At 38.4% G+C, this 13,800-nt stretch overlaps 1 protein-coding gene across 2 annotated transcripts in view; it reads left to right on the top strand.

Annotated features, from left to right (window-relative positions):
- The window catches only part of ITGA8 (integrin subunit alpha 8), a 113,133-nt gene that overhangs the window by 63,174 nt on the left and 36,159 nt on the right, over positions 1–13,800 (top strand). For both annotated transcript variants that reach the window (XM_068212074.1, XM_068212079.1), the window contains exons 22-23: positions 4,343–4,422; positions 7,439–7,519. In XM_068212074.1, the coding sequence (XP_068068175.1) occupies positions 4,343–4,422; positions 7,439–7,519 (161 nt within the window). The remainder of the gene's footprint in view (positions 1–4,342; positions 4,423–7,438; positions 7,520–13,800) is intronic.

Genomic DNA, 13,800 nt, shown 5'->3' with positions numbered 1-13,800 from the left:
GGAAATCCTCAGATCAGCCATGCAAGTTTAGAAAGTGCGTGAGGGCAGGTGTCTCATAGAGTCATCTGCTTGCATGGTCACAGGCAGTCCCAGAGATTCTTTGGGACTACAGGGAGGTGGAAACCATTGAAAATTGAACTCTAGGTGATGGACCTCCTGGGAAGAGGAATCTTCCTGGTAAGGATCCTTCTACATTGAACTACTTTGAACTAGAAGTCTGAAGAGATTTCTATAAACATTTTCTGGGAAGGACATAGACAAGAAGGCCAAAAGATTTTGTAGGTTTTGTTTTATTCTATTAATGAAAATCCTAAAAAGTAAAAGTAATTGAAAACATTTCTGAGGAATGGAATTTTCATAATGGTGTGATGGGATGCAATGACAGGCCAAAGCATGAGACAAATTCCGATTCAAGGCAAATAATTTCCTGTATTGAGAAGACAGCAATTTTACTTATCTACTTAGTAGTTTCCTAGTTAGTGTCAAGGCAGAAGCAAATTCTCAAGATACAGACAGAAGTGGACAATAATATTGTGGGTGATTGGGATGCAGTGGAGTGGGGCAGGAGAGCATAAAACCCCTTGGGCTCGAAGAGAAAAGGAAGACCAAGCACAAGAGATACTAACTTGTATACCAAGAAGGAAATCTTTGTAGTTTGCATATTCCCATAAGCATAAGCCATGGAAAGGTCAGAGTGTGGAGGTGTTAGACTACAGACCTTAATACTCCTCCCTTTGAATCCAAAGCCCTGTTTCCATATCATCCTTCACCCAAAATGCTAGGACTAGCAGTGTGAAGACTTCAGGAATGCCATTTGGTGGCCACTAAAACATTGCTACGCTCACCTGTCTCTTTATGAATTTTCACAGCATAACTAATCCTTCTTCAGAATCAACTCTAGGACTGCTCTAAGTGCCATTACCAGATACTCCTAAGACAACTTCTTCATAAAGAGAGCAGTAACATATTTGTTACTTTATAACAAAATAATCCAGCCCTTTAAAATTGCGGCATACTATGATAGAGCATTACAAAGCCAGATAGCAACATTGTTTGATTAGAGTAAGTGAAATCTTAAATCCTAAATTTATCTTTGAAGCCAGCTCTCCTGGAAGCTCAGTAAAGGTGAAAGGACTTGTGTTTTTTCAGTCCAGACATATTTGTGATGGCAAATGTACTTCCAAAAGCAAAATACCAGCCCTTTGTACAAATTGCATAAATCTCCAAGGCTGCTCTGATCCATTTCCAGTTTTGCAAAACAATTCTGCTCTGGCAGGAGATCAGTTATTCTCAAAATACTCAGTCAGAAAGGGACTCTTTCTGGAAATTTTGAGTGGGAAGGAAGGGTTAGGTCAAAATTGAACATTCCTAAACTTCTTAACTATTGAGTCACCTTGATGACTTGCCAGCACCCTGAAATCCTAGAATTCTTGAGCTCTTGAGGATCAACTTCTGAGTATGAGGGTTATGTTGGGATTTTGTAATATAATCCATGGGATAATACTGCAGCAAACTACAGGGTTGTCTGGCACCTCACATCTTCAAAATGCATTATGTCATCTGTATCCTTGAAATTGTTTACTGGCAACAAAAAAATACTTCACCTTTTCAGTAATATCTTTAAAGTAAAAAAAAAAAAAAAAAAAGAAAGAGTAAAAATGAAGACAAAAAGAATTGGTAAGGAAAACCTCAATGCCAAATGGACCAGAATGCAAACTAAATGTGTGATGACATCTCACTGGCAAAGATTGCACAACATACTTGTTTATGACACTGAAATGGATCAGACTGACAAGCTTCCTAATGCCTGTTCAGTGGAAAGTGAGAAAATTCTAGTAGAAAAATCTGGAAGTTTATAGAAATTAATAGAAATAAGGTTAGAAGACTGGAGGCTTGGAAGATCTTGCCTATTTCTCGGTATGTACCAAATAGATTCTTCAAGAGCGCCAGGTTTTATCCTTCTTTAGCACTGTAAGACACTTAAAAAAAGCTACACCTCTGTCTCCCAGCATACTCCTAAATCCTGTCAAACGTAATAGGTCAAAACTTATTAGTAATAGCAGAAATGTCATGTATTTCAAAGATACATGATATTACAAACATGTCAATAATGCAGTTTTAATTAGACTTACTTCACTTCGAAAATTTTAAGTAAAAATAAACTATTCTGATATATGTCCTACTAAAATAAGTTATATGTTCAAGCAAGTTAAACTCCTTTGGCCTCAGTGAGTTTTCAGCAAGGGCATGTGAGCATCCTTGCCCCATTATTAGTAGCAATGTCAAGGGTTACTTGACATTAACAAAGTCATATGACTATACAAAGACAACATCTGCAACTTATTAGAGTTGTACAGTAGGAGTGTGTTTTACTATTAAAATAGAGGGTTAAGCCTCAGGGGTGTAATAGATCATCAGAACTGCAGTTCATGCCTGCTCTGCCTGATGAAGATTTTATCTTTGGTTCATCAAATCTTTTTTCTGCTATAAGTGGAAACAAATTTATTTAGACTGGTTAGTAAAAACAGTAAAAGAAATGGTGAGTTTAATATCTGGAAATTTTTGTCAAAAATACAAAAGTCATTATATTTTTAAAGGTGAATGGAATATCAATAGTGTTGCTAATATAATCTCCAAAAAGTGAGCTTAAAATTAAAAAGAGCTTACATCTTCATTCCAAGTCAGCTATTCAACTTTTGCGTATTTAATGAGCACCGTCTTTTCATCTGAAAGATTTTGCTTCAAAAAGGAGAGATCTACTGTAACTATGACATTAAGATAATCACAATTCAATGATTTGAACTCACCATTCCGTTTATGATGACAGTATTGGTTCAGCGTGAGTCAGCTGAAAGTAGTTGAAATATGTTAGATAAGTTTTGTTCTGGTGATGGATTGTGTTGCTCCACTGCAAATGAAGAAATATGAGAACTGAATGAAAAAAAAAATTGGTGGGAAAAAGGAATTGCTTAAACATATGAAATGACATCCACAGAGGAAAATTCCTTGTCTTTAACGATGTTGATTTTAAGTCCCTACATTGGTGTGTCCTGTCCTCTTGTTAACAAGGTTTCCTGAAATAGTCTAAGGAAATTATGCCAAGCAGACAACCTTTTTTTTCTCCCATCCCCCACCCCCCAATCTAGTCAGACATTGGCAGAAACGAGGGAATGATATCCTCATTTCCTGATGCCTTTTGATTAATTTCTCATGAAGATTATTTCTCCACTTGGAGAATGTATCTGTGTGTTACCATCATTTTTAAAAATGGAATTACAATGTGCATGTTATCCTGCAAAAAATTCTGCCATCAGGCCAGGTGGAAGGTCGAGGGGGAGTGAGAAGTTGTAGGAATTGCAAAATTCACATTTTGAAAATTACCAGATTTAAGATGTGCAGTTGAAATAATTAAAACAATAATTTAAACATTGCAGTAGAATTTAATTAATTTAACGTTGAGGGCAGATGGCATCTTCTGTTACTCACCTGCCACTTACACACTGGGGCTGTAAATATGTCCAACGAGAGACTTACAGAGACCCCACCACGGGCTACTTTATATTCCCTCTCTAGTTAGCCCTTCTCTCTTCTGAATAACCCTTCTCTCTTCTAAATAACCTTGATCTACTTATCCCTGCTCTTCTTGCAAAGCAAATGGAAATTGTCAAAGGGAGGAAGCCAGGTCTGCTTAAACACAAGGCAGCACCAGTGGAAGCACTTACCTCCTTTAGTTTTGGGAGCTGTGTGTTTTACTCTCTCCTCTGGTCACTCACTCCAAGTTGTGGCAAATTGAACTGCAGATATAACTTTGAAGCTGCATTCCTCTTAACAGAACTGCAATGGAAAAAAAAATCAAACTAAAAGCAAATTTAACTGCTGCTAATTTAGCCTCAGGTGCTCATTCAGCCCCACAACACCTAAAGCAGGCAGTGCAGAGCTGCCAGGTGCAGAGACATTGCAGGGAGCAGGAAGCCCTGCAGACCTGGACAGAGGCGTGCATGGATGGAGGCAGGGATGAGAGCTGCCAGACAATTGTTTTCGTTTGGCTTGGCTTGGCAAAGCAAAGACTATCTGGATGAAGAAGGGCCCACTGCTGTGTTCTTGGGAGTGTGCTTCTCTGTTCCTCTGATCTTCCCTCTCTCCAGCCAAGTTTTCCATCTGGTGACATACAGAGGCAGGAGGGTATTTTTTCCTGTGAACAACTAGATGATGTTATTTTGTACTAATTTTGAAAAGCAACAGCATCCAGTATGTCTGTGAAAAGCAATGTTGAACAGTACTGCTTTATTGATCTGGAGAGATCAACTGTTTCTAGTAACCTGTTGTTTTGTTTCTTTCTCAGTTCTCCACAGGCATTCGATTTTCTGTTCAGCATTTTGAAAATTCAGATTTCAGCATCAATTTTGAGCTGCAAATAAAAAGGTTAGATTTTTTTTATCAAGAGCATGATTATTTAAATTATTAATTCCTATTGGCATATGAAGTTTATTATATAATAAGGTTCCTTTTGAGTATCAGTAATTATTTCAGAGGCTTTCCAATGGTAGTTTATGTCAGGAGGGTTTTTGAAGTTGGAGCTTTCCAATGGCAGTTTATGTCAGGAGGGTTTTTGAAGCTGGAGCCTCATTAACTGTTAGGAAAATCAGTCTTATTTCTTTAAAATTCAGGTTATTCAGGTATTTCTTTAAAATTCAGGTTAACTGATTTTTTAAGCATGCTCTGCAGATTTGCCAAATTTGAACTTTATTTTATACTTCAGAATTAATAAACGGTAATGACTTTGTAAGAAAGGTGAATAGGTACAAACATATGCTCTGAATTAAACCAGATGTGCTTCTTCTTCACAAAAATTTAGAAAATAAAAGGAAAGCAGTTAAAATCTGCTCAGCAGATTTACTGGCATGGAGAGAACTGTTACAGTTTGATGCAGGTGAACCTTTGTAATTTTTTCATTTGATTCCTCCCTATTTGTGGGCCTCACATATTAATATTGTAGAATCTTGAGTATTATACTGAGCAGTACTTCTTCCACAGAGCCAGAAAAGCACAGAGTGAGCTAGGTTAGGATAACAGCAAAAACAGACCTGGGACTTTTTCAGTAGGTGGAAGGGCTTCTGCTCCATCTGTCCTCATCAAATACGCACTGGAGTTCTGTATGGGGCCCTCTCTGCCCCACACGCAGAGACTTAATTGCTAATGTCTGGCCTTTAATGAGGGCCTTGATCATGTTCATTATGGTAAATAACTGAGACATTTGAAATGTTTAAGTCATGTCTCCATAATGCAACCCTTGAAAGGAAAAGACATGCAGAAACTCAGGAAGGGCACAGCAATGCCACAGAAGTCCATTAGGCACTTGGTCAGGCTTCAGCCCTCTCCCTGGAATCTGGCTGGGGATCATGAAAGCCTGGACATGAGCTCCTCTGGAGAGAGACACAACATTTACCTTGTAGGTCCCCTGTCCATGCCACTTTTCATTTCTTAATGCAAGCAATAGTTTAAAATGGTTATCCACGGCTCATGTCACTAACCTTTTCATGCTGTGAAACTGGGGAGGTCAAGAGCTTTTTGGGTATCTGTCTAGGTAATAAGAGTTGAATGTAGGTAATGGTTTTTAAAAGGTGATGAGAATTTCCTGAGGAATAAGTCTGAACTTCAGGAGACAACATCTCATGCTTCCTCCATGAGTGTGACTCACTAAAACGTAAAGGAAAGAAATGTCTTGGGCTACAGACTGGTATGAAAATGCTGAAGAGCACACAGCTACTCAAAAAACAACAAAAAAGGAAAGAGTAAAGAGTAAAATTTCTTGCATAGGGAATGCACCCTACAGTTAAAACTCACTGCTTTGTACATTCATTCATAAGCAGCAGGACAGCTTGTGTGTTTCTATGTTCTTAGTGAACAGGCAAAAGAATCCTAAAACAAAAAGGGAACAGAACTCTGTGAGGCAAAAAGAGGAAATTGCCTAGATGGAAGCAAGAATGCATCTGAATTTGAGTCCTACTTTAATTTATTCAAAAGAGAGGACTTTAATTTGCTTCAAAACATCAAGTGGAAAATAAGTATTTTGGTTTGCAAAACTGAAGTTCATTACTTAGAAGAAACAAGCAAGAGGCTGAGTAGTGTCTTGAAATCTGATTCCTTTCCTGATGTGGATGTTGCTATGCAATTATGTACCCCTTAGAGAGAGACATATCTTGGCACTTCTGTTTAAACTATTTTCTTCTCTAAAAAATGCCATAAAGCATGAACAAGGTTTGACAACCAGATATGTATGATCAAAATCTGTATTTCAACTGTATGGAAAGTAGGAAAAATACGCAAATTGGAGAGCAGCTTATTCTAACAAAGTGGTGGTATAGTAATTCTTACACTTTAAACAATTTTTGTACATTTATACTCAAAACAATGGCTATAGAGGATTACATAAACGTCCAAATAATGTTTGATGGGAATCTGCATTAGTTTACAAACAAATTAGAGCTGCTCTTAATTTTAGCAATCTGTAACCAGAAAGCCTGGATCAAAGCAGTGTTGTTCTTTATTCCTCAGGAGTCAGTCACTGGGAATGCTGACCTCCTCTGAATGTTTCCAATTGACTGATGCTACCCAGATGTGATAACAGCAAACTGGGATAGCAATAGAAACTTGGTGTGCATGGAGCAAGGAAAACCACACTTGATTGAAAAGAAAAAAATCCAAATTTAGTGTCATTAATCTCATAATTAAATAAATTCTAAGTCTGTAATTACTTCACTGTCTTCATGAATTTGAACCTGCAAAACTTTCTTTATGGGTATGGGCTATAATACTGGAGTAGCCTTTTGAAGTAAGAGAACCTTTATTACTTAGGATTTGCAATCAGAAAAGACAATAAGATGAGTGAGAGCTCTAGATTTTTAACACAGAGATCTGTTTTCACTACTAAGTGATTTTAAAAATGTAAACACTCTGGATAGGAGAGGGAAGAAAATAAGACAATGATAGAAACAGTTGATCTTGATTCTTTTTCCCCAAAGACTCAGTCATGCAAAAGTCACAAGTTTGGAGAGTCATAAAAATAAATTTTATTCTAACAAAGCCTGTCTTGTTCATTAACACTGCCTTCCTCCAATGTATGAAACAAACTTCTATTCTATTAAGATAGTTTTATCTATACAGATAGCCAAGTTGTACAAGATATTCTGAGCCAAATAAATTTGTATCATCTTATTCATCATCACAGGATTCTTTAAAGGAAGCTTGAGTTGAAGATATTAAATATGTGATGAGCTCAAATAATATCCAGCTTAAATACTGGTGTCCTACAAGACTGAAGAGTGCCAATAGGAATACCATTTTGTAATATGCCCAGTGGACCTTTTGTGTTGAGTGATACGATAATCTAGAGTTCTGATATAAAATCTTTGTTAATACTTGTACATATTTTCTCCAGTTCTAACAAGATAAATCCCACCAGCAACTTAGTGAACCTCCATATCAACACCAGTGCTGTGGCTCAGGTACAGATCAGGGGGTAAGTATTCAACTATTTCAACTCATTATGGTAACTACTTTTTTACAGAATCTTTCTGCATATGATAGTCCCATGTAGTGAATCTTTTTGGCCTTATCCATCTAGGACACCTGGGTCTCACTCCTGCAAGCCTGGCAGGCTGGAGCTATTACAGACTTATTGAGTGTCATGGTTTGACACTGGCACAATGCCAGCGCCCCCATGAAAATACACCTTCTTAAACAATTGCTGTGAGATGTGATCAGGAAGAGAGCAGAGCAGGCCTAAGCTTAATAACAAAGACAAGAACTTTATTAAACTACTACTACTATAAAACTACAAACACTAAATCCTGGATGAAGACCTTCCAAAACACCCCTCCTCCTCCCACCTAACTTCCAAACAAACCCAACAGTGAGACACCACCCAGGATCCTGATCAAGTTGCCACCCTTCAGATATTCAAATACTCAATCTTTCAAGGGAGACAGGAGTCTCTCCTGTGCCACAGACTCCCCAGGAAACATAATTGCCACCCTTGTGTTTCCATGTCACACATGGCAACCGCCTGGAGAAAATCTGCCATGGTGACACTCTCCTTTCCATGTCACAGTGCTCTCACCACCGTGCATGGACAGACTGCTCATAGGGCTCCTTTAAGGATGCTTTGCCATGGACCAAAAGAGACAACAGTTCAGTTTCTCATTTTGGGACTACAGTCCCCCCCATTTCCCCCTGGGGCCAAGGGTCCAAGAACAGAGGTCTTCTTCTCCTCTTCTTCTTCCTCGAAGACAGAGGGCCTCTCCACACCTTCTTCAACTCTCCTCTGTTCTCTCTACTCCTCTGCTGGTAATCACTGAAACAGGTCTCTTGGCTCACCAACGCACCCCCCTAAGTGCAGCCTCTGTCAGGAGAATTTGGTTCAGTCTATGGCTAACAAGAAAAGTCCAGCCACAAGCCACTCCATCATCTCCTTCCAACTCAACAATTTCCTCTTCTATCATCTCGGATCCCAGACTGTCTCTCTTCTACTTCAAATCAAGGAGGAGTAGTATTTTACAAAGCCTTCATTTCCCAGGAAAGGGTTAAAATTTCAGACTCCCTGGACGGCTGATATCTCTGCCCAGCAGCCGATTCCCAAGGCCAAGGCTGGGCGCCTTCCCCCCTCTCCTTCTCCTCGCCGGCAAAGTTACAGGTGCCGTCCGGACCCTGTCTCTTCCCTCTGGGGAAGGGGGACGACAAAGGCATCTCCGCTTCTCTCCACCCTTCCGTCCACAGAAGCTGGCTTGGTTCCAGCCCTTCTACCCCTCGGCTCACCTCGACCAGGCCGCATGGCTTCCCCTCCCCCACCCAGCCCCATGGCTGGGCAGGGGAGGTCTGCACAGCACCTTGACCGGAACCAAAGAGAGCGAGCTCTTGGGAGTTCCTGCTTTTAACCCCCTGTGTTCTCAGAGGCGTATCCATACCTTCAGTGGTCACTTTAGGTGCCAATATCCAAACTTGACCACTGATTGGTTTGACCCAACTTCCTGAAAGAATTCACTTCCATGTCAAACCACGACACTGAGTGTCTGCAAAGACAGCAACCTAAAGAATCTCACATTGTAGTAATACCAGTTAGAGCCAACATTTTATTTGGGCATTCAAATTTTGCATGTATTTTACTAATATAAAATGCCTGCTCATATGTGTAGGTGTTCTTGTGCAACCACTTGGACACTTAATGCTGAATACCAAACAGAATCTGCTGCTTTTATGGCTGGAAATGTGAAACACATTATGGCAAGGCATGTACTAATAGAGAGCAGAGTGAGGCCTTTGGAGAAAGGAATGAGTAAGAAAAGAGTTATGAGAAACTGTTCACTGACACAAAGTATACCAAAATTTAACAAGCACAGTATATAATCAAAGATGATCATTTCTATCTCTGTTTTCATAGCTTAGTTTTGGAAATTATAAAATGCAATTAGGTGATAATTGCCAGCTGAACATGAGCCAGCACTGTGCCTATGTGGCCAAGAAGGCCAATGGCATCCTGGCTTGTATCAGACATAGTGTGGCCAGCAGGCATTGATCAGCCTTCTGTACTTGGCACTGGTGAGGCCATACCTTGAATATGGGGTCATTTTTGCACCCCTCATTACAAGAAGGGCACTGAGGTACTGGAGCAAGTCCAGCAAAGAGCAGTAAAGCTGGTGAAGGGCCTGGAGCAGCTGAGGGAGCTGGAGATGTTCAGCCTGGAGAAAAGGAGGCTCAGGAAGACCTTATTGCTCTCTACAAATAAATGAAAGGAGGTTGTAGTGTGGTGGGAATCAGTCTCCTCTCTCAGATAACAAGTGACAGGACAAGATGAAATGGCCTCTAGTGGCAGCAGGGGAGGTTCAGTTTAGATATTAGGAAAATCTTCTTCACAGAAGGAGTTGTCAAGCACTGGAAGAGGCTACTCAGGGTAGTGGTGCAATCACTATCCTACTGAAAAGACATGTAAATCTGTCACTGAGGGACATGATTTAATAGAGAACTTGACAGTACTAGATTTATGGTTGGATTCCATGATCTTTAAGGTCTTTTTCCAACCTAAATGATTCTAAGATTTTATAAGAATATTAGAGTGCCCTGTAAAATCTTGGGACTAGACTCCTAATCTGGCATCCTGTAGGAAGTCAGGAGGATTTCTTTTTAAAGCAAATAATTGCCTCCAATGCTTTTTGTCTGGGATATTTGATTTTCTACATCTCTTTTTATGGAACTACAGCTCAAAAAAACCCTTAACCATTATCAGCTCTGCAAGGGTTGAACAGGAGCGACAAGGCCCAGATTCATTCCACAGGCAGGCCATGTGGCTTGACTGATGCAGGAGGGGTAGAGATCTCTTATGTGATGCACCTCAAGGGGCTGCCTTAGATGTAAACAAATAAAAATATATTTATTTATGTTTTTTTTAATTTATAAAAATGTATTTATTGTTGTCACTTCCAAGACAATATGACTACCTAGTACTAGCAATAAGTCAAATAATTTTGCAGATCACAGAGAACATGCTTTCTGCTCTAATATTCAATCTCTCTGCTCTAATCTGGTCTAATATTCAGTCTAAATCTGAGAGATTTTAAAAGGATTTTTTCATCATATTTTGTAAGTGTATTCCAGGTTAAGACCTTAAAACTAGTCAGGTGGAAAAAAAAAACCTGGCAGTCAAAGACTGTGTGGATATATATTAATTATTTTATTTCTGAAAAGGAGCACTTGAAATACAACATGTTTAATAAGATCAGAAGTGAGACTATTACTTCATTTTCTGTAGTTAGTGGTGATCTAAGGAAATGAGCTGTATAGAAAGAGAGGTGAAAAATACAAAAGGTGTAATACAGAAGTAGAGGCTGAGGAAAAAAGAATCAAAGGTGTTATTTAATGGGCTACAGATGTGTGAGAAAATGTTGGGAGCCAGTAGCTGCCAGGTGTTGCCATGGGTGAGCACCCAGGCTAAGGAATGTCTGGAGTTTTGGACTGGAACAATTGTGGTTACATACACAGGACTTCCCAGTAAGGGTTGCTTCCAGTGCTGTGGATTCTGTTGGCTTTTTTTGTGAAGTCTCTCCTCACTTCAATAAAACAGTCTTACAAACTTTTTATTCTTTGTAGACTCTTTGGAAACTTTGCCTCCATCATGCTTTTTCTGTGCCATAGTGTGTTCATTTCAATGAGACGTTCTGTAACATGTAAGCAGAGAGACCAAAAAATGACCACCAAATCCTCAGTTCTTACAGGCTTCGTCATAAGTGGAAAAAGTCGCTTGAATTGCTTCCTGCAGTTCTGAGAAACAGGTTATTAAATACAGAGGAATTACTTAATTGAATGACTTCCAGTTTCTTTCCTCTTAAGTATTTTAGTTTCCTTATTAGCTGTAGCATTCTCAAGTGCTTGTTTGACAGATCTTGCTAATTACTCAGGGATGCTAAAACATGCAGTTCCAAGGGAATTGCTCACTATTTCCTAGATAAAAGAGAGACTCTGTCCACATTTGGACTGGAAAATACCTTGCATTAGTTTCTTTACTTCTCTTCTGAGAATTGCACGGAGTGGAACTGAATGCACCACACATTTTACTGAGGAAAAGTAAGTATTTATGAAATTTTGCATATGCATACATGCAGATACACTTGCACAGTGGAACCATGCAAATACTTCTTCTGTGAGAAAGGAAGAAATCTTCCTCTTTAAAAGAAAATTAATATCACTCCTTAGTTCAATAAGCAGTTGCTTTGATAACTAAGATTTGACTATTCTGCTTACCTTTCTTCATCTATAAAATGTGGGAGTTTTAGTATTGATATTGTTATCTCCCACTGCTGAAAAAGCACCAGAGGAATTCAGGAAGGAAGTAATTTGGATTGAGAGGATTTGGAGCTGGCAGAATTTTTATGGTCTATCTCCATATAAGTCTTTCCTGTGGGCCAGACTTTGTTTATCTTATTTTTCAGCACTCTTGTTTCATGATAATTATCAAGTAAAAGTCTAGGAAAAATCCTTATCCAATAAATCATTCAAATGTTAAAAATATTCTCAATTAAATGCAAAATAAAATAGTGAAAAGAGTGGATTTGTTTCTCATTTGACCTAATTTTGCTACTTTCGTGTCAATAGCAGAAGTCCTCAAAATAACTGTAAATTCTGTTAAAATACATGTTCTTATATGTGCTACAATAATTTAAATTTAATGTCTAAATTTATACTTTGCATTTTGTAATTCCGTGGATAAGAATACTTCCCTGGCAGTGCAATACAAAACACTAGATTTTGAAGGCTCATGTCTTCTTCTTTTAGTCTCTGTACAGTTTCTGATTTGAAGGTTTTTTGTGGTAGATTAAGGGTCTATGTGTCTTGGCTTTTGTAACAACACTCTGAAGTTCCTATTTTCCAGCAGCAATCAATAATTAAAATTCTTATTGGAAACATGATGATTTGTGAAACTTAGGCTAAGTACTTTTTTAATGAAAATGTTGAGTTTCTTTTATTATTAGGGTTGGCTTGTGAATTTATCTTCTGGCATACTTGTTAGTACAAACTGCTGGCATTTTGAAGTCTGAGGAGTATTAAGAGTTAGCAAGATACTCACAAATACACCAAATTTCACAAAGAGACCAAATTTCACAAAGAGTTGTACTTCAGCTGGATGGCATTAAGCTGTTCTCTGGGATTTCTTGCTGCTTTGAGAAGCTGTATACTGTAGAAAATTTTTATACATTGTATATGACATAAGAGCTGTAATCAAGAACAGTTTGTTCCTTACAATAGTATTTTTTCAGCATTTGCAAGAAAACCATCCAATTTTTTCTACAAGGGGAAATCTACAGCAGGGCCACTGCAAAGTGTTTAACATCAGTGCCTAGAAGTCTATTATGGTATTCAAATTTTACACTCTAAAAAAATTAATGGTTGATTTTTAACAGTTTTCTGTTAGCAAAACTCCAGCTTTGGCAGAACCAACACTGAAAGTTTATGGATTTTCTTTCAGCTAAAGACTCCATAAACCAGCAAAATTGAGTGAGAGTTGACCCTAGCAAAGAAAGGGTAATACCATTTTAGCACCAAGAGCTGCATGCAGTACTTGTAGGTGACAGATGTCTGTGGCAGAACTGACCTACCATGCTAAAAGAAATTCTTGGGATCTGATTTCCCAACTTCTGAACACCTGAGTGAGGTTTAGTTGGCATCTGAATGGGACCGGTACAATGACATTTCACTTTTTATGGGAAATAAAATGTTTGTGATTCAAATAAAATGTTAACAGAAGACTACTTTCTTAAGGTCAGATAGAGAAGAAAAGGAAAAATAAAAAAGCAGCTGGAAGGATGTCAAATATTAAGTCAGTTTTCTTTGTTTATGTTTTATTTATGTGTTGCAAGTTGCAACAGTTTTCCAGGGAATGCTTTAACTGCCACTTTGTTTGCAAAGCAGTTGGAAAGCCTGGAGCACTCTTTTAGAGTCTAGTCCTGAATTCTGTTTCTCAGTACACCTATTTCCATTATGACTTTATGGAAGTCACAATATCTCTGTTTCCCATCTGTAAGATGAGATAGGCTACTTTGCGAGGTTTTTTAAATTAATAATAACAGATGTTATAGAAATTGACAATCAGAACAGTTAATAGCTAAAAATGTATTCTAGGGAAGAAAGATGCATCACATTAAACACCTACAGGCTTTAAATGGAAATAGAAAAATACATTTATTTACTCTACTTTTGTGGATAATGGATTCAGGTATCTCATCAGTGAGAATGATAAAAATGCCCAACAGATTG

This window comes from Anomalospiza imberbis, chromosome 1 (genome assembly GCF_031753505.1).
Source record: "Anomalospiza imberbis isolate Cuckoo-Finch-1a 21T00152 chromosome 1, ASM3175350v1, whole genome shotgun sequence".
NCBI lineage: Eukaryota > Metazoa > Chordata > Aves > Passeriformes > Viduidae > Anomalospiza > Anomalospiza imberbis.
This window is presented reverse-complemented; position numbering and strand designations above follow the sequence as displayed.